Below are 21,347 nucleotides of genomic sequence, written 5' to 3' on the forward strand. Positions count from 1 at the left end.
GAGGAAGAGCCCATTCATATCTTAGAAAGAGATGAGAGAGTTCTTCGGAATAGGCGCATTTCAATGGTTAAAGTTCAATGGAGTAATCGAGGCCCCTCAGAAGCTACTTGGGAGACATTGGAGTCAATGGAGGCTCAGTTTCCTCAACTGTTCTCATAAGGTAAATTTCGAGGACGAAATTTCTTGTAGAGGGGGAGAATTGTAACAACCCGAATATTTACAAAATAATATTTAATTGAAATTGGAGGTTAATTGTGAAAATTGGTAAAATTGTTGGTGACTAAATCAAAATTTATGAGAGTTTATAGGCCATTTTAGAAGTGAAAGAAATCCAAGGACCAAGCCTTGAATTTACTCTAAATCTGTCGGCAGCTTTGATTATAAGCGTGCATTTGGTTCTGATTTTCAGAATCAAAATGCTCCCAATTTTCCTTTCCCATACGCAGTTTCCAACTCCGATTCCGACGCCGTCTGAATTCCGATCGTCGATTTGAAACCACCGTTGTGTTCATCATCGAGCGAGGAACAAACCCTTCAATTTAATTGAAGCGAAACGCAGCCAAACGTCGGAAATTTCCAGTCAAAGTATCAACGTTTTTTTTAGCTCTATCGCCGGGAAAATCTTAAATTCACCGCCGATCGTTGCTCCGTTTACGACACCTCCTGCACCATCGTATTCCTTGTGTCGTTTCGAGTCCGCCGGTGTTAACCTTGTTCGCCGTCGACGACGGCGCGTGAGGAGGTGGAGCAGTCAAAGATTCGGCCGAGTTGAAATCGAGCTCTCCGCCGTTCAAAAATTTGAATCGATCGTTGTACAAGAGACTCTCCGGATCGTTCGACAGCTCGACTCAGCTCTTCTAGATCAGTTAAACCACGTGTGCCAGTATTCACCCATTCGAAAACTGTAGCAGAGCGTGGTGAAACCAGCAATCAGTAGATTTGCTATTTGAACCTATTGTCGAGGTGTGTTCCCTACTTATTACTGAACTGTTTTATTGGTTTTAATATGTGGTACACTGAATTCATTGGTTATTATTTTATGGATGCACCAATTTAATGTGACAATTTATGGAATATGGCTGCTATCTAATTTTTGTTTTGAAATGGTATATGATTACCATGTTTTTGGATTTATGGAATTTATGTCACGGTGCAATTGAATTTTGGAATTGAATTACGATGGAATAGCTCTGATCAAGCTAACTGGGCCTAATGTGACTCTTGAGGGCCCCAAGATGTTCATTAGGTCTTTCCTTTGCTGTGTGCTTAGGGTAAGCTATATGGACTTATTGACTTGGGCTTAAGGATACAAGCTTCAGAGCCTATCCTTAAGTCGGCTTTCTTTTTGCTATGTGCATAAAGTAAGCTATATGGAAAATAATTTTGGGAACTACTGATGGTGTACCAGAAAAGGGTTTAAACTATGATTTTCAAAAGTTAAACTCTTTTACGAATTTGTGAGATTACTGGACTATGATTTGTACCTATTGTGATTTTATGAAAATGTTGGGACATACTGAGCCTAGCTCACCTTTCGAAAATGTTTTCCCCCTTTCAGATACTGTTGGTTAGATATCTCGGTTCGAGCACTTGGAGGATCAACATATCTCTTGAAGTAAATCAGATTGTAATGTTTTTATCTTGCAAGTTGACTTTATTTTGGTGGCATAGACCTTATTTTAAAATATCGGATTTTATAATGATGACTCTCTTGCTATTACTGCTCAGTTTATTGTGATTTTGAATTTGAAGACATATTTTAAATTAAATTATTATTTATTGGTACTATATTTACGAGTTGGATTTTGATAGTATAATTTGTTTATAATTTCATGTTATTTATAATGTGATTTTATATTGATGGAATAACGGTTTCGGAAAATGTCTTTAATAATCATAATGTGATCCACTAGACTTAGTCGAAACGCATAGGCCGGGTTAAGGGGTTTACAAAAGATGATTAAGCATACATTATCGAATAATTGAAACTACTTAGAACATATACCACTCTGTAATCACCTTAGCTTAATAAAAATATATGACAAATTCGTATTGTGCCCGTTATTGTACTATTATATAAAATGGTTAATTTTTGTGGTCAATATGATTATATGTATTATATTTTACGATGATTAATATCATTAATTTAATTGTATTATAATGGTTAATTTGGTAAGCTCTTATAATTAATAGGTTTAATTCAATTATACTCTAAAAATTAATTTTTATTGTAGTCTTTAAAATATTATTTTACTTGTATCTATAATTGTTAGTCTTAATACTTTTAAAATTTAATACTATTTTTTACGATTTAAATATTCTATCTACTAAATAGTATAGAAAGATGTTCATTAAGTAAGATTTGAGGTTTAAATTTTAACATTATAAATACAACATAAGTTAGAAGAATCATTCTTATAATGAAAATTTGTCATATCACATTCAAATTAATAAAAAAAAATTAACAAAGGGTAAATTACGCATTTAATATATAAATACTAAACTATCAATTCTAGTATGTTTTAGTATCTAAACTTTTAATTTTTCCAAAAACATACTTAAAGTTTAATTTTTGTAATTTTTGTTTCATTTTAGTATCCACCGTTAAAAACATTAATTTTTGTTTCATTTTAATACCCCGTTCAAAATTTAATGTCAAGTTTTGAAAAAAATTGAAAGATTAGGCACTAAAACAGACTAAAACCGATAATTCAAATACTAAACGTGCTAAGTTTTTAACGGCAATGTACTAAAATGAAATGAAAATTAAACATTTGACATAATTTTAAAAAATATTGAAAGTATTAAAATGGACCAAAACTTATTGTTTAAGTATTGAATGCGCATTTTAGCTATTAATCTCATTGTATTTGATGTTGCTACTAGTAAAAAAAGCAATCAATTTAAAACAACGAAAAAAAGGAGAATAAATCATTGGAAATTGAAGATTCTCTATATGTTAGCAATAACACCCACCTCCACCATAACCGCCGGCCACCACCAACTTTTCAATCCGACATCATGATGCCATCAGATATTCAAAATATTCTCATTCAAATCCACTTCAGATCCTTTATGAATGATAAAGCTTATTAACCGAATCCGAAACTAACTCGAATCTTTAACATTTAAAATCCGCAACCAACATTCGAGTGTTAAAACACCATGAAGCAGAAAAAACGACGACGTATAAGACGAGTAATACGTAACCCTTGTTTCTCCATTTATGAGCTTCTTCAACCCTGTAAATATTGACAACTCTCCCAAAGAAACAAGTGCAGAGTTTTAGAAATGATCCAAAATTCCTTTCTGATACACATTACCAACAAGAAAAATAGCTCACCAGTTTACCCCACCAGTACCTGAAATGTCACCATCCATCTTTATAGACGAGAAGCTTAACGGAGGAAGCAGTCGGTCATGAAAACGAAACAATATTGTTTCTGATCATGGTGACAGGCTCAATCGACATCATCATAAAGAATGCAAAATTTGGCAGTGAAGATCGTACGGGAAAGACAAAAGATAGGAGGAAATGGATCATGTTTCGTCCAAAGAGTGTCTTAAAGTTCCATCATTACAAGTATAGACAAACAAGGGGAGGAAAAACCAAAAGAAATTCTGTACTCGATCAACTGACCTAATTGACTGACCATAATGTTTCTAAACTCTAACCTACACCTTCATTCCCTTCACTTGTATGATGATCTGTTAGACAAAGGACTTGGATTCAGTTTTCTTTTGTAACTCGTTAACATTATGTTACAGACCATTAGTCCAGATACATTCTTTTAAACGTTAAGGGTGATGGAAAATGGAAATAAAACCGTCACCTTTACAACTAAGGCTAATTCCTAGTAGCTAAAACTATCTAAATTTAAGAATAACTGAGCATTTAGCAGGAAATATAAGTGCTGATGGAACACTAATGCTGCCTAGGGGTCCACTTTCTCCCATTGATAACGTCCTTGAAGTGGCTTGTCTTTCACTGGATCAAAGTTGTACCTGCAAATAATCCCACATCTTTTATCAGATCATAAACCACAAATAAACTAGAGCTTCTGCAAAAGTTTAAGACAGTCATAAAAGTGAGAAGCAGGGTGAAGGAAATATAGTATATACTTCTCAATGAATTGCCTTTGCTGGTCTACTTCTGCAAGAGAAAAGAACTCATCCATTTCATGTGATGTTGGGATTTGTCGCCTCGTTGAATTCTGTACTCTTTGGTTAGTCTCTGCTGATCTGGCCGGCCTAGTAGTTGAACCTGGGGTTCTTATGCTATCTGCTTCCCTTATTAAGCTGCACGGAGTAGACTCCCTAGTGCCTCTGCACAAAAACAATAGCTATTAGTTAATGAAAAGTGAAAGAATCTAAACGTAAACACTCGATTCCAGGAAACAAGTAAAAAGTATTAACTATTCCTTTTTAGGCTTTACAATCCCCCTCCTACAAAAAGAAACAACTTTGCATGTAGAACCAGATAATACCAATCATTTGAAGAATCAAGCTGACAATGTTTAAACATAAGGGTTCGTTGATGCACAATAAAAAGAAAGAGACTCTTTTCATCAACGTTCAAGCAAGAGGTCTTCGCAATCTAGGGGGAAAATAAATAAAATTTCCACTGTTTTTATTTTGTTTTGGATCCTGTTTCCACATGGACACGCTCCAATAACCAGCATTTCAGCAGAAAAAAGACTACAAATATACGGAGTTCATTATACACAATTACACATTAAAATCACAAAAAGCAGCTCTACAATTATTTCTGCAAGGATAAGTTGAACTGACAGAGCCTCTTTTTTCTGTAAGGGATGGGGGTTAAAACTAAAACAAGATAAAATTCATCAAAGTAATTTGACTTAAACAAGCAAAAAGTTAAAAGAAAAAGAAAAAAACAAAACAAACTCAACAAATATTGAGCAAAGAAGAGTAACAAAAACAGGTGTTCTGGTTATTAGAATGTCCAAAGATCAGATTTAACATCCACTGTAATCTGTTCCCAAACCATGGAACCATGTCTTCCAAAGAGATGAGCTCAATTAGCACATTAATCCCCACAGAAAAAGAAAACAACACAAAATGATTTTGTAAATTTTTATCTTGAACAAGTCATGGCATTCACCACAAGCAGAACAAAAAAATGTTGTTTCTTTCCAATAGAATAATTAGCAGCATAGATGCCTAAAAATACCTAAACGAAAGAACCTATCAGATCTAATATATATCACCACAGAATTTGACAAACCCAAGTTTTAAAAGCATAATATTATTAAAGAAAAAGGACCAGAAATCAATTATAGTAACAAAACAGAAATTATGAGTGACAGGGTAAGGCTTGTAATCTATATCCTTTGGATTCTCCATTTTTCTTGAAATACTTGTGTCCGACATCCATGTCAGACACATGGATATTGGATATGATCTTTCAAATACAAAGAAAAAATAAGAAAATTTTTAACATAATAAATTTGTCGGACATATATCCATAGCCAACATTCAAATTCGAATCCAAGAAACATGGCTGGTAGTGGCGTAGTTTTATTTCAGAAACAAAGGCTTCTGCATAAATTAAACCACCTACTTCCATCAAAATTCAAAATAACCAAACAATGAATCATTAATAGCCAACTTTGTTTGTGAGGCAATAAAGGATATAAGCCGAGTTATTTAATTTCTCTGCAGGGGAAAGCATACAGAAACAGATCAGAGATAAAATTGCAACAATTTGAAACAAATAAAGAACACTTCTTCTCAGCCATTGGTTCACAAAAATATTATATCGTAAGGATAATTTCTAAACCTTGCTAGAAAAACCCATAGTAGCAAATTTATGAGAAATATGGAAATCATGTGAAAATGAAGTGAAAAGAAATCACATTTGTTAGCAGATATATATATTTTTTCATTATAGCAGAATCCCAACATGAAATAAGATTACTTTTTTTCATGTTTGTGATGAAACTAGGCGTCTAAGATGTCAATAGCACGAGAAAAATGCATGGTTTAACACAAATACATGAAATATAGTCCAAAATTTTAAATTTCATCCTAAAACTACAAAATGCAAGAACTCAATTGAACTAAAAATTTGAACTTTTCTTGGGGTCTAAAAAGAAAGGAGAAATTTGTGAAGTGTTTTTAATATCAAAACTTTGTGTTTTCTTCATTAAAAAGAATAAGCAATTAAATTTATAAAAATACCCAAAATCCAATGTAAATAATAAATTAACGAAAATAAGAGAAAAGTACTGAACTAACCTCTCTCTAGCTTCAACGTCCAAAATATTTTCCCCAAAAGAAGCTTCAACACCTCCAAAATCATTGCTTTCATTGTTATTATTGCCAATATTGATATAGTTAACAACATTATCTTCTTGCACAATCTCCTGGCTCCCAACTCCACCTTCCTTTTTCTTCTCCGAATCAGAGCCTCCGCTCACTAGAACCCTAGAATTCGAATTAGGGTTAGGATTCTGTTCACACTTATCCTTCTTACTCCCCTGTTGCCGTGTCTGCTTCTGCTGCCTGTTGCTCTTCGAATCATGGTGGTGCACCACAACCGGCGGCTTCTCCAACCGTCGACTCCGAAGCTGGAGATACGAGCCGTCTCCTTTAGCCGGAGCCGAAGCAACCGTAGTCGGTGGAGAAGCGGAGGATTTCTGGGGGCGTTGGAGCGCGAGGGTTTTGGCCCGGGTACGAACGCCGAGGGAAGCCTGCGAGACCTCCATTATGGCAACTTCCCCTGCAGTTTTGGCCTTCCTAATGTACTTCCCCATTGGGGTTTGAAAATTGATTTCAAGAGGGAAACGAGAGGAAAGTTCGGTTAGCAGTTGTTTGTTATAGAGAGAAAAGGGGAGGAAAAAATGGGTAAATTACACCATTCTCTACTAAAATTTACTCTCTTTCCTACTTCACTCACTATATTTTCAATTTTTAAATTTATTCACTGAACTTTCAAATTGCTCCTGTTTGATGTTTAGATTATTTTATTATTATTTTTATATGATGTAGCATTTTTATTATAATTTAATATAAAAATAATTTAAAATAAGTAAAAATAATATTTTATTATTATTAAATTAAAAAACTTAAAATAACCACCGCTTACCGTCAAACATTGTTGATCTTCGAAATAATAATAAAAATATTTTTACACTATATAATAATAAAATAATTCAAAGTAATTAAAATAGGAGCAGTTCGAAAGTTCAATGAGTAAATTAAAAAAAAGTAAAAGTATAGTGAGTAAAACATGAGAGATAATAAAGTTCATTGAGGATGGTGTGTTTTTCCCAAAAATAAAATATAAAAAAACTTCCCCTTTTTTACTTTAATTTTTTTTTGTTTTTAATTAAATTTACTTTTATTCTTTAATAATTTGTAAATAATTAAAAACATTTATACAGATTATGGATAGGACAATTAAAAAATATTTTACAAGCTTCCCTAAATTAGGGGTTAAACAGAAAAGGGATAAATCAATTTTCATCCCTAATTTTTTTTTTTAATTTAACCTCCGTATTTCTTTTTCCATACCAATCATTAAATATTATTTTCAATCATTTTGAAATTGTGTATCATCAAAATAATAAAAATATATAAAACTTAAGAACTAATATCAATAAAAATAAAAAAAATAAATTCAAATCTTGAAATTATTTTATTACTAAAAAATCCAAACAAGGAAAAAGGAATATTCTTTCCCCTATTTGGATAATCCATCCCGTATTTTACTCCAATTTTTATAAATTTGTAAGTACGTGTATGAGTTTAAAAAAAATACTATGCTATAGAATTTAATTTAATCAAACATAAAATTTAATAAAACTAAATTTATTTATTAAAAATATAATCTTTTTAGTTTTCTACTCATTGTCTAAATACAGATGAGTGAATTTGATAAAATTTACGACGTCAGCTAATATTTATATGCATTTTTATTTTCATATATTGTTTTTTAGGGCAACATTTTGAATTTACTTTCTATATAAATTTGTTTTGTAATTATTGTTTGAAAAAATAGCTTTTCAATATTACTGCAAATTATGCCTTCATTTTACAAATTACTTCCAAAATCTCATCATCTCACGATATGAGTCGAGGACAATAAGCATTGGATACCTTTTCTTAAGTGGCCACGTGGAAAGTGCATTTTTATTTTTTTAATACTTATTTTATTTTCAGAGGGCAAACTATATAAGTCACCACTGATCTTTAGATCGTATGTCATTTATATCATTAAACTTTCAATTCTTCTAATTATAGCATTGAAACTTTATTTTGGCTTCAATTATATTACTGGACCGTTAAATTTTAATGCTTAACGCTACAATGGAGTGGATGAATCTTTCTGTCATTGTAATGACATGGATAAAACGGTGTCATTTTGACACGGTTATTGATATCTATAAAGTCATTTTAGATTTTAAACTTTAGGGGTGTATCAATTTTTCCACTAAACTTAAAAAAATAATTTTAGGTAATGGACTTTTTCGATCACCACTGACAGTCAATCATTGCTCGTCATCGATCGTCATTCGCATACAGATCAATATTAAAATATTCATATTTCACTCCTCTTCCTTCTCGTCGGATTGATTTTCACGAAATGCACTAAAAATTGATGAAAGTCTATCTAAATGTTCGATGTAATAATACTTTGATCTCCTTTTATAATTATCTGATAAGATCAGTTTTGAGCTATATTGTTCATCTTCTTAAAAAATAATGCTTCTCATAGTTCAGATTTTTTAATAAAACTCAAAAATCTCAAAATATTAGAAAGTCCTCAAATCCCTAAAAATGGTGGGGATTTTATTTAATTTCATCGATTTTGACTAACTCTCCTAAAATAAATAGTATGAGAAGAGAAAATAATTAAATGTAAATGTTTTGATACCAATTTTATCACAAATGATGACTAATAACCGAAGATGGTTCACTTCCAAAGGCATTTGAAAGAGTGCAATACCTAAAAATAATAATTTAAAAGTTTTGTGGCAATATCGATATACCTTTAATGTTCAATTACTATAAAAACGACAATATTTTGGATATTAATAATTACATCAAAACGATAATTTGGCCATTAATATTCAACGGAGAAGGTTACACTATAGTTAAAACTTTTGGTATGACTACACATTTGATCCTTGTTACTTAGATATTTTATTAATTTGGTCATAATTTTAATAAATTAAAATAAATTTAAGATATAATATGCAAGTAACAGGGGTTAAATATGTAATTATATCAAATTTTTTAACTATCCCGTAACCTTCTATGTTAAATGTTAACGGTTAATGGCTTGACTTAGGTTGACTGATTAACAAAATTGAAAAATTGATGATCAAAATGAAAACGGATGGATAATAGTTGAGTGATTATGGTTATAGTTTACCGTGATTTTAACCAGTAAAAGAATAATGTAAAAAATAATCATTTAATATAAATATCACCTAATAAAATTTTTATTTTGAATTTAAATACTTAATTTTACTAATATTTGATGCCGCTATATACATTATTATTTTTAATTATCACCTGAGACATCCCCACATTATTTCTCTTATCTATATTTTCAGGTATTATAGTATCATAAAACAAGCATCAACGTTCCATGTAGTGTAACACATCTAAGGAAACAGTAAAACGAGGGGGGGGGGGGGAATTATGGAAGCTTGTAGTGGAGGTGACACGTGATGCTTCCTTATTGGCTTACTTGTTAGATTCAGGATTTGGTCCGCTAGGCACTTCGTGAGCGGCGGCTTTGAACTGTTGATCCCCACCACTGCTGCTGGTTGCTGGCGTCGGAGATGCTGGCAATGGGTGCGAATACGAGGATGGTCGTTGAGCTGAAGACGGGGAAGAAGACCGGAAAAGTTGGCATCGACAGGAAGAGAGACAAGCAGGCGGCGGCGAAACGAGGAGGAGGAGGAACAGTAGGGCGAAGCGTGCCATTGAATTGTTATGGAAAAAAATTAGTCCCAACCACAGCCAGTAATGGAGAAGGGATATTGAATATCCATGAAAAGTTGAAAATCTGCAGGCGGACCACCGTGTCCGGCTTTAAGTTTCTGCTACCAAAAAGAGAACAATAAATAAAACAAGATCAATTAATGGTGGAAGGTGGGAATTTTTTGACAAAACAAAAATTTCAATTTATTTTACCTTTTTTTTCAATTTATATTTTTTATCAGATGTAAAAAAAAATAAGTGATATGTAGGTTATTTTCCCGATAAATCATTGCTCATCGGTATATATATCGATCTAATATTAGTCATATTATATTTTTTGATCTAACACCCGTAGCAGTAAAGTGAACCCTCTGTACCGCGCTATATATTGATTTGGAGCCACGTGGAGTATAGCGCGCATCTTGTACCGCGCTATACGCTGACTGGGTTACACGTGGGGTATAGCGCGCCCCCTGCTCCTCGCTATACGCCATGTAGGGGTATAGCGCGGATCAGGGGGCGCGCTATACGCCGTACCAAAATTATATTTAACGCGGTCCCTGATCCACGCTATATAATAATTACATATAACGCGGTGCAGGTACCGCGCCTTATATGTTTATAAATACCAGTTCTAGCATCTCTCCTCTCTTATAAATTAATACAACAATTCCGTCAACGAGTAATAATTCTGACAATCTTCTTATATTTGATTTAGAAGTTCGTGTGATTTTTCGTTATAAGGTAATTTTGTTATAATTTTTTAATTATACTTATTGTTTATTATCATTATTTGAAAAAATATTATACTAATTATTTTTAATTAATTTTTATATTTTTAAAATTGAAAAGCGAGAGCATACGTCGAAATAGTTTTGCGGTGCAGATAATAATATAAAATTATATTATTTAAATTATTTACGTTGATGTGTAAAAAAAATTTTGTGTTATATTTTCATTCATATATAATTTATTTAATCAGGTTTGTTTAAGTTATTTTTTTTACAGATATAATATTGCCGCACTTTTAAACTCAAAAAATGGCGCGACTTTCAGCTATTGTTTATTATGATGGTGAAATTTTGCTTAAGTTATTTTGTTTTCGTATCAAATGAGCGTGTTAAAATATCATTCAAGATAAACATAACTCTTGAGGAGCTGATAACGAAGATTTCGAGGAAGATTCATGTTGGAAGAAACAGAAGAATGTTGTCGTTGCAGTACAGATTTCCAACATCATTGTTGCCATTAACTTATACAGCGTTCGAACTTTCGAACAATAATGATGTTCAAATGATGGTTGAAGCTCAAAGTAATTATTCAGACGCCGCTATTGAGATGTATGCACATTTTGTTCAAGTGCGTATTGTTCGGGGTCAATCTTTAAGCTCACACTATGGGCTGGCTGAACAAGTTGACAACCCGACTACAATAATGTGTAATGATTTTAATGCCATAATGGGGAGACATTCATCTGCAACTCCTTACGATATGTACTGAGGTGGGTCCACGAACAATCCGTATGGCAACACCGCGTCCAGATCAAGGGGAAGGCATTCATCTGCAAATTTCTTTGACCATATGGAGATGTCATCGACGCAACCATCTGTACAGTTTTCATTTGACACGATGGTTTCAAGCTCCAGGGGGAGGCATTCGACTGCAAGCTTTTTCGATCTCAATGTCGATATGCCTTCCAGTTCAAGGGGAAGGCGTGCAAGTAGTAGGTTCTTCTACCTAAATGTGGAGAGCATGGAGGAACCATCATCTCCACCAGAAGAACCGCTTCGTGATCCTGGTGCTGAGACTGGACTATTCATTCACCCAGAATCACCGCAATTCAACTCCGATGATGGGCCAGAATTTGCGGATATGCCTCATCTCGGTGACTATGGATATTACTCATCAATAAATAATGGTGAGTTATCTTTAGGCATGTAGTTTTCAAGCAAAGAAGAAGAGATGATGGCTATAAAAAATTACAATATCCGTAATTCTGTTCAGTCCAGAGTCAACCGATCGACGACCGAAAAATATGTATGCTACTGTGCCCGACACGAAAACGGATACAATTGGATGGTTCACGTATCGAAAATAAAGAGGAAAAATAACATATGAGAACTAACAGTATACAACGGTCCTCACACATGTTGTACTAGAGGGGTCAACCAAGATCATCCTAACTTAGACTCTGAAGTGATATGCCAAGCCATCATGCCCATGGTAAAAGCAACTCTCATAAGTTGCAGTGTTGATTTCAACTATACAATCGCAGTATGGGTACACCGTCTCCTATAAAAAAGGTTGGTTGGCAAAACAAAATGCCATTGTCAAACTTCATGGCGAATGAGATGCATCTTACAACGAACTTCCTGGTTGGTTTAGGCTGGTGCGGACGTTGAATCCCGGGACAATTGTGGACTTCAAAACCTCCTATGCATACCATAATGATCGAGTTCTTCGCGATCGATGCCAATTCTACCGGGTTTTTTGGAGTTACCCACAGTGCGTTAATGCTGCCAAATACTGAAAGCCTGTGGTCCAGATCGACGGGACTTTCTTGTATGGAAAATACAAGCAAGTTTTATTATTGGCAGTTGTCCAAGATGGCAATCGCAACATTCTTCCAGTTGCTTTTGCTATTGTCGAAGGAGAAGATACAGATTCTTGGGTTTTTTTCCTCCGAAATTTACGTGCACATGTTATCACGAAGGAAAAAATATGTGTCATTTCAGATCGCGGAGCTGGGATCAAAGCAGCAATGGAGTCTTTGGGTCCAATGTGGCAACCACCCTTTGTCCAACATAGGTATTGTCTCCGACACATTGTGCGAACTATCATGGAAGGTACAAGAAGAATGATGAGCGTCAATTAATTGTGCGCATGGGTAAGTGAAAGCAAGTTAGTAAGGTATACATTTTTTTATCATTTTAATTTTGCAAAGAAAGCAAGTTAGTAAGGTATACATTTTTTATCATTTTAATTTTGCAAAGAAAGCAAGTTAGTAAGTTATACATTTTTTGATCAGGTTACGAACTACTTCCTCGAACGTTTGAATTAATGCTTCAAGATTTGTGGGCGAAGAACGAGGAAGGATACGATTACATCAGCCTCATCGATAAAGAAATGTGGACGAACATATGATGGTGGATATCGATATGGACACATACGACCAACTTGGCTGAGGCAATCATTCAACCTTAAAGGGTGCACGTCACTTACCTGTAGTGGCTTTGGTAAAAACTATATATTTTCGTTTGGGGGCGCTTTTTGCGAAGCTCGGGGGACAAGCTCAAACCTGGATGCAAGGCGGTCATGTCTATCACCCTAGATTAGTTGCAGATGTACAGAAAAAAATTGCTGCATCAAATGGAATGTCTGTAACAAGCTTCTCTAGAAGGCATGAAATGTTTCGTGTCACAGAGTTGCCCGACCTCTTCAAGGGATTGAAGCTATGTCGTTAAGAGTTAATCTAAGGGACAAAACGTGCGACTGCAGGTTTTTTCAAGCTCTGAAGTATCCATGCTCTCATGTGATAGTAGCTTGCTCGCATACACGTCAGGACTATAACCATTTTGTGGATCCCGTATACCTACTATCTGAAGTTTTTAAGGTATACGAATTTGAGTTTCCCCCCATAGGTAATGACAAAGACCCTGATGAGGTTCAAGATTGACTTCCGATTGTACCAAATCTGAGTTTATTGAGGGAGTGTGGTCGTCTAAAATCCAATTGAATTCATTGCGACATGGATATTCGAAAAGATCTAGACAAGACAGAAGATGTGGCCATTGTAGAAACCCATGACACCTAGAAAAACATGTCCACTTTGTTGTCATCAAGTAACAATTGATGAGGAAATGATGTATTTGTTTATCAAATAATAATTCTTGTATTTTAATTTGCATTTACTTCAAGTTAATGTCATTCGATAATCGCTGATGAAGATTAAAAAAACGAACACAATCATTAAATTTTATCAAACTAATAACAATTTGGTATTTAAATACAACAAACTTACAATAAGAATTAAATGGTAAATGATAACCAAATTACAACAACTGATATTAAATGGTAATAAACAAAATTAACGGAAATATATTAAAAAAATCCAACAAATTTAACAAAATAAAGTAAGTATTAAATGAGAAATAATAAAAAATTAAAATTAAACAAAATAAAGTAAATACAAATATAATAAAAAAATCTATCGATGTCTGCGTCGCGAATGTGTTCCGCAAGGCGGTGGCTGTCGGTCTCGAGGAGGATTTCTTCGTATCACTGGTTCTGACTCCTCGCTGTCATCATCGTCGTCGTCGTCGTCACTATCGTCATCGTCATCATCGTCGTCGTAAATCATCCTGAGCAGGTACATTAAGTTGATGAGGAGCTGATGACGATGAAGCACCTCCATAGAGTAAGGACCCTGGAGGTGTATGATTGACTATCCCACCGGCCTGCGAAAACTGGGAAAACCCAGACTTCGCTGAGTGTGAAAATTGTACAGGAGGTGACTGTGCTGCGGCCATGAGTGATGAGGCTAAACCCGCCAAATATCCAGCATATGAACCCCAAGTCAGATCTACAAACATAGACCCATAATAGCCTCCAGGAGGAGTCATCTGTGACGGTGGTGGGGTTATAAAACTAGGTGAAGGCGGCGGTGACATCTGGTAATGGAAAGGCGATGGCGACATCATATATGGCTGCGGCATCATATATGGATGTGGCATCATATATGGATGCGGTGGCTGCTGGGAAGGTCTTGATGGTGCAGTTGAGGATGAACCGGAAGCACCTGCTCTCCATCCACGAGTCGGGGGACGATGGTGCTGTGTCGGTGAACGTCTCTGTCGACGTCGTGGAAAGGTCTTCCCTCGTGCATCCTCGGGAAGTAGAAACGATTTCCCGTTACTGTTGAACCACTCATAATAATCCTCAGCATACATCAAGAGGTCATCAAAAATGGGCTATCTACGGGGAAGGCGTCGATGTCGATCCTCCCATAACACGACCCACCTATGATGCCTCACCAGCCAATCTGTATCTGTCTTGCCGCGTCTATCTAAGCTATGCAACTCGTCCATATTACGAGGTGCTTCCGGAATTGGTTGAAAACAACCAAACTGTCGGAGCACGCGATCAGTAGAGTGCCACTCGACGGACGCATAATAGATCATAGGGACCATCGCTATCCAAACATCTGATGGACCCCTCAACTCAGGTGGGATCACCGCCCTCACATCATCAGTAGAATATGGCACCCATTCAAACTAAAACAAATAATATATAATTTTTATCAAAATAATAATCTAATTATATAACTATAATCTAAAATCGATTTGTAAACATTAAAATTCATATCTGTGTGCCAACCTTCTGATCGATTAGCACCCTAGTTTTTTCTAAATCATCAGGTAGCTCCTGATGATTTTTCCTATCAGTAGACCACCTATTCAAGAAAAAAAATTTGTTATACGCTGTATAAATTTATTAATATACAAAATCAGTTTTATAATTACCTCAGAAGTAGTGGAAATACGAATGGGTTCTTCACAACGGGACATAAAAAGGGCAATCGATACCATGCCCAAGACTGCAGCAGCAGGAGATATCCGCCGATAGCATTACGTCTGTAGTCAGTGGCTCCACACATCTCCTTGTACAGCAAAGCCAAAACTGCCGAGCCCCAACTGAATGATCCGGTGAGATGAAAGTCGCTAAGATGTCGCAACCACATACAGTGAACTAGGTTACGCGATTTGTCCAGCATCAGCAACCCTCCTATCAGCTGCAGTATGCATACCCGTGCATACATCTTAACCTCATCCTCAGAGCCATCTGCGCTCAACTCCCGAAAATTGGCATCTACCTCCGATAAAATTTTCTAGGATACGTCCTAGACTATCCCGACACAAAGTAGTCCAAGAACCGGAAGCTATCCCGATATCACATCTCCATCCACCGGAAGCCCCAGTGCATAGAAATATCCTCAAGCGTGATCGTGCACTCTCCGCTCGGAAGATGGAATGTGTGGGTCTCCGGCCTCCACCACTCTACTAAGGCAGAAATCAGGTCTGGTTCTATCTTACAGTGACCCTGATATCTACCTATGTAACCGAATCCAGCCTCTACTAAATACAAAGACACGATGGGTATCACTAACTTAAGATTCCTAATAAAAGATCTAATACACGGATCCTTCTCTAAAATAAATAATTACAAAATTAATTCTTAATCTAATAATCATGCATTAAATAAATCAACTAATTACTACTAATAATTTAAATTAAATTAAAACGTTAAAAATATTACCTTATCAGCAAAGTGTCGAGATATTTAATTCTTAATCTAATAATCATGCATTAAATAAATCAACTAAATATTACTAATAATTTAAATTAAATTAAAACGTTAAAATGTTACGGTATTAGCAAAGTGTAGAGATATATGATTTCCATCCGAGCGAAGTAGATGCTTCCATTATATATCTGCAAAAGAATTATATTAGTAAAATATTAAATAAAGTAAAAATAATAGTAAAAATATTAAAATATACCTTAAAAAGATAGAGTATTTGAGAGAAATTTAGAGAATTTGAGAGAATTTGATGTGATAAAATGATTGAGGATGGGGTATTTAAGGAGGATGGGACGTGAAGGGTTGGGTATTTAGGGGTATAGCCCCCGCTGCACTGCGCTACACCCCACGTGTCAGATACCCAGGTATAGCGCGGATCAGGGGGCGCGCTATACCCACGTGGCGCCAAATCAGCGTATAATGCGGTTTAGGGGGCGCACTTTACTGCTACGGGTGTTAGATCAGGAAATATAATCTGACCGGTGTTAGATCAGTAAATATACCGATCACCGGTGATTTATTGGGAAAATTACCTGATATGTAACCATTTAAAAAAAATCCTTTTTATTAATTTAATCATTTTTCTCTCGGATTAGAAATCACATTAATACATTATAATTGTATGTAAATTTAATTACCATCCATGTTAATTATACTTAAATATAATAACAAAAATTATAATTTAGTATACATGTTCGACCATAAAAGTATAATTACATCTTAATTTCATTGACATGTTTTGAAGTACAAATTATGCTTACATGTTTATATAAATTCGACATGTATAATTTAATTTGAGTACATATGTGTAGCTTATTTGGATAATTTATCAAATGACATTGATAATAAAAGGAAATGTTATTCTTTCAATCAACATGTTAGTATCTATTGTCTAGTGACAATTTTGGAAAATATAAATGGTCTATTGATGGTTTTATAACTTGTAATACTTAAAGGACTTAACAAGCAACGTTTTATAATTGAATGATATTTTGTTAGAGGCTCAAACTTTGTTAGAGGGATCTTACGGCCTTAAGGCAATATGTGAGCCGGGAGAAGAATAGGGTGGTATACGCACTCACACAATGGGCCTTATCGAAGACCAATTGTTTTTGCTTTTATTAAGATGAATCGAACTGTATTAAAAATTATGTAATTCTTGTTACCATCGGCATTTAAATGAAATATGTGTTACCTTTTTCAAAAAAAGAAAGTATAATGATCCAATTGTATGGTTTCTCATAGTAGAATGACCTGCAGAGGAATTAACCTTAAATACGTACATCAATTCACACAGATTAAATCGGTTCAAATCACAACACAAATCGGGCTCGCTCTTCCAATCATTCATTGCTCTCACGATGAAGATCGTCAATTTTTTACTGATTTCATCCCTTCTCTTCTCAATTACTAGGGTTTGCTCTATCTACCTCTCTTGTTTTGTTTTCATATAATATATATCTGATTGCAATAACTTCTTCTAATCGATTCGATTTTTTCTTTTTCTTCTGATTTTTGTTACTGCAGGCTGAATCTGGATCTGTTTTCTTCATTGATAGTTATACTCATCAATTCCTTCGCGCTCGATCCTCCGACGATGTCTCTCAGGTAGTTATTTATTGATTGATTCATTTTTCTCAATCAATTCATTCATTGTAATTAGGCTTCGAGGATTATAAATTAGTGATGATTTAAGCATTGAGAGATTGTGGATGGTTAATTTTATCTGGCTAGAATATGTAAAAGGAAAATAACATTGAACTTTTGTAGTGTTTTAATCTAGTGACTTAATTGCGTGCAGATGTTCTGCCATGTATAACAAAATTGTTTTTCTTCTTATTATTAGTTTTGAATTGTTAAATGTTAAATATTGTATTGATAACTTGATGTTACTATCGTTTACTTCCATTTTTATACAATATGAAGTGCTTTTAACGTGTTTCTTAGATGTACTTTGTATAGTAGGGGAAGTTGGTTTGCCTTACACTTCATATAGGCTTATTGATATTGGAACGTTCATACACTTCAAATATAGAATTGTTGATATTAAAACATACATTTCACGTCTTTTAACAGTCAGAGCCAATGCTGTTACCTGAAGTTGGTGCCACCGTGTCAGTCTTGCTTGGTTTTCCACCACCAGTGATGCTTTCAGCTGCTGGTTCATCAAAGGTTATCAGTCTTGACTCTTTAGTAATAAATTCTTTAGTTTTCATATTTTTATTAGACGTTTGATTCAAGATATTCTATGCATTTGTTCTTTTTGCAGCTGAAAGAGGTTCTCATTCCTAATCCATTGACAGACCTCGCGCTTTTTGTGCTTGAAGTTATTGGAGTTGACGGTGCCTTTAATTTTTGACTATGTTCTTTTACTCTGTTTTCTTCTCCCATACTTTTCCTTGTTTTGGTTAAATATTTTCTTCTCCAGATCCTCTTGTTGTTGACACCAAGAAAGGTCTCTTCCGCAAAGCCTTGAAGAATATTGGTCTGGTTCACATAAAGTGGACATTGAGCTTCCAGGTACCTGACCCTTATCAATATGAAAACTAGTGGACTTCTTGGTTTTAGATTTTCCCCCCTGAATGTATCTATTCATGGTAATTGTTCACTGTGTAAAATTTTCTTTTAGATGAAGAGGAAGTATCTGTTATTCTTTGGACGAGCCACTAAGAGATTACTCTGAAGAAGAGATCAATGACTTGGTTAGTTTATAATTATTCACAGATTAATAAGTTAATATTTGTTATATTCTGTTTGATTGTTTATTTGACTCACACATCTGGCATTGATTTATGTGTTTAGGCATCTTGGTTGGGTGGATCTTATTTCCCTGATGCTACTAAATCTCTGCATGGAGTATTGACAATTCCCTTGGAAAATGGTGACAATGTGAACCTTCATTTGTCAAAGGTCTTATTCAGGAACCAATATATGTCTGCTTTTTATGAATTGTTTTTGGCTGACAAGGTACCGTGGTAGCAGCATATGCAGACTTGAATTTTTATTTGCCTTATCGAGTGCTTTTGATTTGATTTTTCGCAGAAAGTGCACAGGGAATTTGCAAAATGCTTGCACTGTTCCACAATATAATGAAAGCAATTAAGACGCATGAAGATTTTTAACAGGCTTTGCATAGACCCAGCAGAGTTTAATGGGTTCTTTTGATGGAATTAAGGTACTAAACATACAGATTCATTGTGTAATAGTAGTATTTTGTTTTATACATTGACAATTTGACATCTTGTCTGAAATATTTGGAGACCATCATATTGAGTGGAAGGTCTCTTTTGTCCATTTCAGCTCACTTTCCTTGATAGCTTTCATATCAATTAAAACTCTCTTGGATTGTCTCTAATTATAGGTCTCTAGCTAGAATAGTTAATTCAGGTTCTATTTAGTCATGTATTTCATGCTACTGTAATGTGTATTCTCTACTGCCTTCCATTGTTTGTTTCCTCTCAGACCCACTTGCTAATCCTCTTAATCTCCCCACACCCCCAACCAAAAAAAAAAAGGCTTGCATGAACAGCTTGAAGCTGACGCTTCTGATAAGCAAGGAATGAGGGTTCTGCTTGCCACTCTTTCCAAGATTTTTGATTCACTGCAGACAGCATATGAAGGTTGGTAAATATCGAACACTATATTGTGGAAGAGAAATGTCTTGATTTACTAATTGATTAACATGACTGTTATTCTTGTTTGTAGTCCATTTATATACTTCATGTACACAAATGCAAAGGCAGACAGTGATATATATAGGTGAAACTAGGCAAGCCAATTTATGTGGAAATCTGTATGCATTTTAATGGTGATATTATTCACAAAATTTAGAGTGAACATTTTTCTTCTCTTGAGTTGTTGGCCGCATTTGCCTTTATTCCTCTCCCCTTAATCCCTGGCTGTCAATTTGTTTGAAAACACCGAGGATATTGCAGGCAAAATTGTTGGAGTTATAGTCTTTAATGAAGCATCTCAGCCAGAATAAAAAACATTGATGAATGTGATAACAACCTCACGCCCATCTCCACGTTGGTTGGAAGAAACAAAAGGTCCGACTAATGCCACCCTTGCAGCACAAGTTTTGGTTAGACGAACCCTTGCTTGGATAACTGGAATTGTTCTTCTCATTGCAACTCTCTTGGGGGTAAGACCTATTTTAATATTAATTTAGTTTGATGCCAGCCTTTACATTGTATCCGGATTTCTCGTTTTTCACATATTTCTTGCAACACTGGAGCTTCATATTAAATCTATTTTCATAAAACTAAAGAACCATGGGCCTTTTAACGAACTTTGGAAGTTTATCCCAGGTTTTCCATCTAGTGAAAAACTCAGATGTACTGATTTATGCTTTCTTTCTTCCACTATTCGTAAAACATTCTTTCATTCCACATATAGATCCATTTCGTTCTAGTCTTTACTGATTTAGGAGTTTTACTGGTTCTGTTCACTTCATTTATTCGGTGTGGCCGTAAGTTTAGGTTTACCACATTGATTATGTTTCGTTTAACTGTGGCATTGATAATGTCCATATTTTCTCTTTTTCATTTCTTTTTTTACCACTGCAGGTTTACTTCCTGCTCAATATGCCATTGACGAGGGACACACTTTTGTACTCCAATGTCAAGCTAGACTAAGCTGACATAAGGCGAAGTATAATGAATGGTCAAGCAGCCCTGTATGAATTATCTTTTATTAGTTCAGATCGAGGGTTATATTGTTATCTGTGAAGCTATTTCTTTTTAAAGAAAGGAGAGCATAAAACACATATATCTCTGAACATTTTTTTAGTCGAATTGGCCCTTGAGCTAGACAGATTTTGTCAATATTGCCCCTTGAACTGTTTTGGGTCACATTTACAATATTTTGTAGCAACCTAGTAGTTTTAGCGTCATTTTGACCCTGTAAAAATTCAAGGGTTAATTTAATTTTGACAATTACAATATAAAGTGAATTAAAAAATAAAAAGTTATGTGAAACTAATTTCTGTAAATAATAAAAAAAATAGAAGCTTATGTAAGTTCAAT

The 21,347-nt window shown here is 34.7% G+C and overlaps 2 protein-coding genes and 1 pseudogene across 2 annotated transcripts; 2 read left to right on the top strand and 1 right to left on the bottom strand.

Annotated features, from left to right (window-relative positions):
* Positions 1 to 3,526: 3,526 nt before the first annotated feature.
* LOC120134989 (cyclin-dependent kinase inhibitor 5-like) lies at positions 3,527 to 6,797 on the bottom strand. Its single transcript, XM_039151359.1, has 3 exons — positions 6,262 to 6,797; positions 4,123 to 4,326; positions 3,527 to 4,005 (listed from the first exon to the last, which is right to left on the bottom strand). Exons 1-3 carry the CDS (start codon positions 6,777 to 6,779, stop codon positions 3,936 to 3,938), a joined length of 792 nt encoding a protein of 263 aa, XP_039007290.1. The 5' UTR covers positions 6,780 to 6,797; the 3' UTR covers positions 3,527 to 3,935.
* A 10,966-nt stretch (positions 6,798 to 17,763) lies between these two features.
* LOC120135109 lies at positions 17,764 to 19,383 on the top strand. The gene is made up of 7 exons (XM_039151460.1): positions 17,764 to 17,928; positions 18,397 to 18,492; positions 18,590 to 18,662; positions 18,749 to 18,840; positions 18,950 to 19,022; positions 19,123 to 19,230; positions 19,363 to 19,383. The coding sequence occupies exons 2-5, from the start codon at positions 18,406 to 18,408 to the stop codon at positions 19,001 to 19,003; spliced, it is 306 nt and encodes a 101-aa protein (XP_039007391.1). The 5' UTR covers positions 17,764 to 17,928; positions 18,397 to 18,405; the 3' UTR covers positions 19,004 to 19,022; positions 19,123 to 19,230; positions 19,363 to 19,383.
* Positions 19,384 to 19,740: 357 nt separating this feature from the next.
* On the top strand, positions 19,741 to 21,146 carry LOC120135141 (annotated as a pseudogene).
* Positions 21,147 to 21,347: the final 201 nt, after the last annotated feature.

This window comes from Hibiscus syriacus, unplaced genomic scaffold (genome assembly GCF_006381635.1).
Source record: "Hibiscus syriacus cultivar Baekdansim isolate YM2019G1 unplaced genomic scaffold, ASM638163v2 tig00110602_pilon, whole genome shotgun sequence".
NCBI classification, from domain to species: domain Eukaryota; kingdom Viridiplantae; phylum Streptophyta; class Magnoliopsida; order Malvales; family Malvaceae; genus Hibiscus; species Hibiscus syriacus.

What these genes read in the sequence shown, in the direction of transcription:
- LOC120135109 (XM_039151460.1), top strand. Translation starts at nt 18,406, where the DNA reads ATGCTGTTACCTGAAGTTGGTGCCACCGTGTCAGTCTTGCTTGGTTTT. An exon ending in CAGCTGCTGGTTCATCAAAG is followed by an intron (nt 18,493 to 18,589) that starts GTTATCAGTCTT and finishes TTCTTTTTGCAG; the next exon opens with CTGAAAGAGGTTCTCATTCC. An exon ending in TGAAGTTATTGGAGTTGACG is followed by an intron (nt 18,663 to 18,748) that starts GTGCCTTTAATT and finishes TTTCTTCTCCAG; the next exon opens with ATCCTCTTGTTGTTGACACC.
- LOC120134989 (XM_039151359.1), bottom strand. Translation starts at nt 6,779, where the DNA reads ATGGGGAAGTACATTAGGAAGGCCAAAACTGCAGGGGAAGTTGCCATA. An exon ending in GACGTTGAAGCTAGAGAGAG is followed by an intron (nt 4,327 to 6,261) that starts GTTAGTTCAGTA and finishes GTTTTTGTGCAG; the next exon opens with AGGCACTAGGGAGTCTACTC. An exon ending in CAAAGGCAATTCATTGAGAA is followed by an intron (nt 4,006 to 4,122) that starts GTATATACTATA and finishes GATTATTTGCAG; the next exon opens with GTACAACTTTGATCCAGTGA.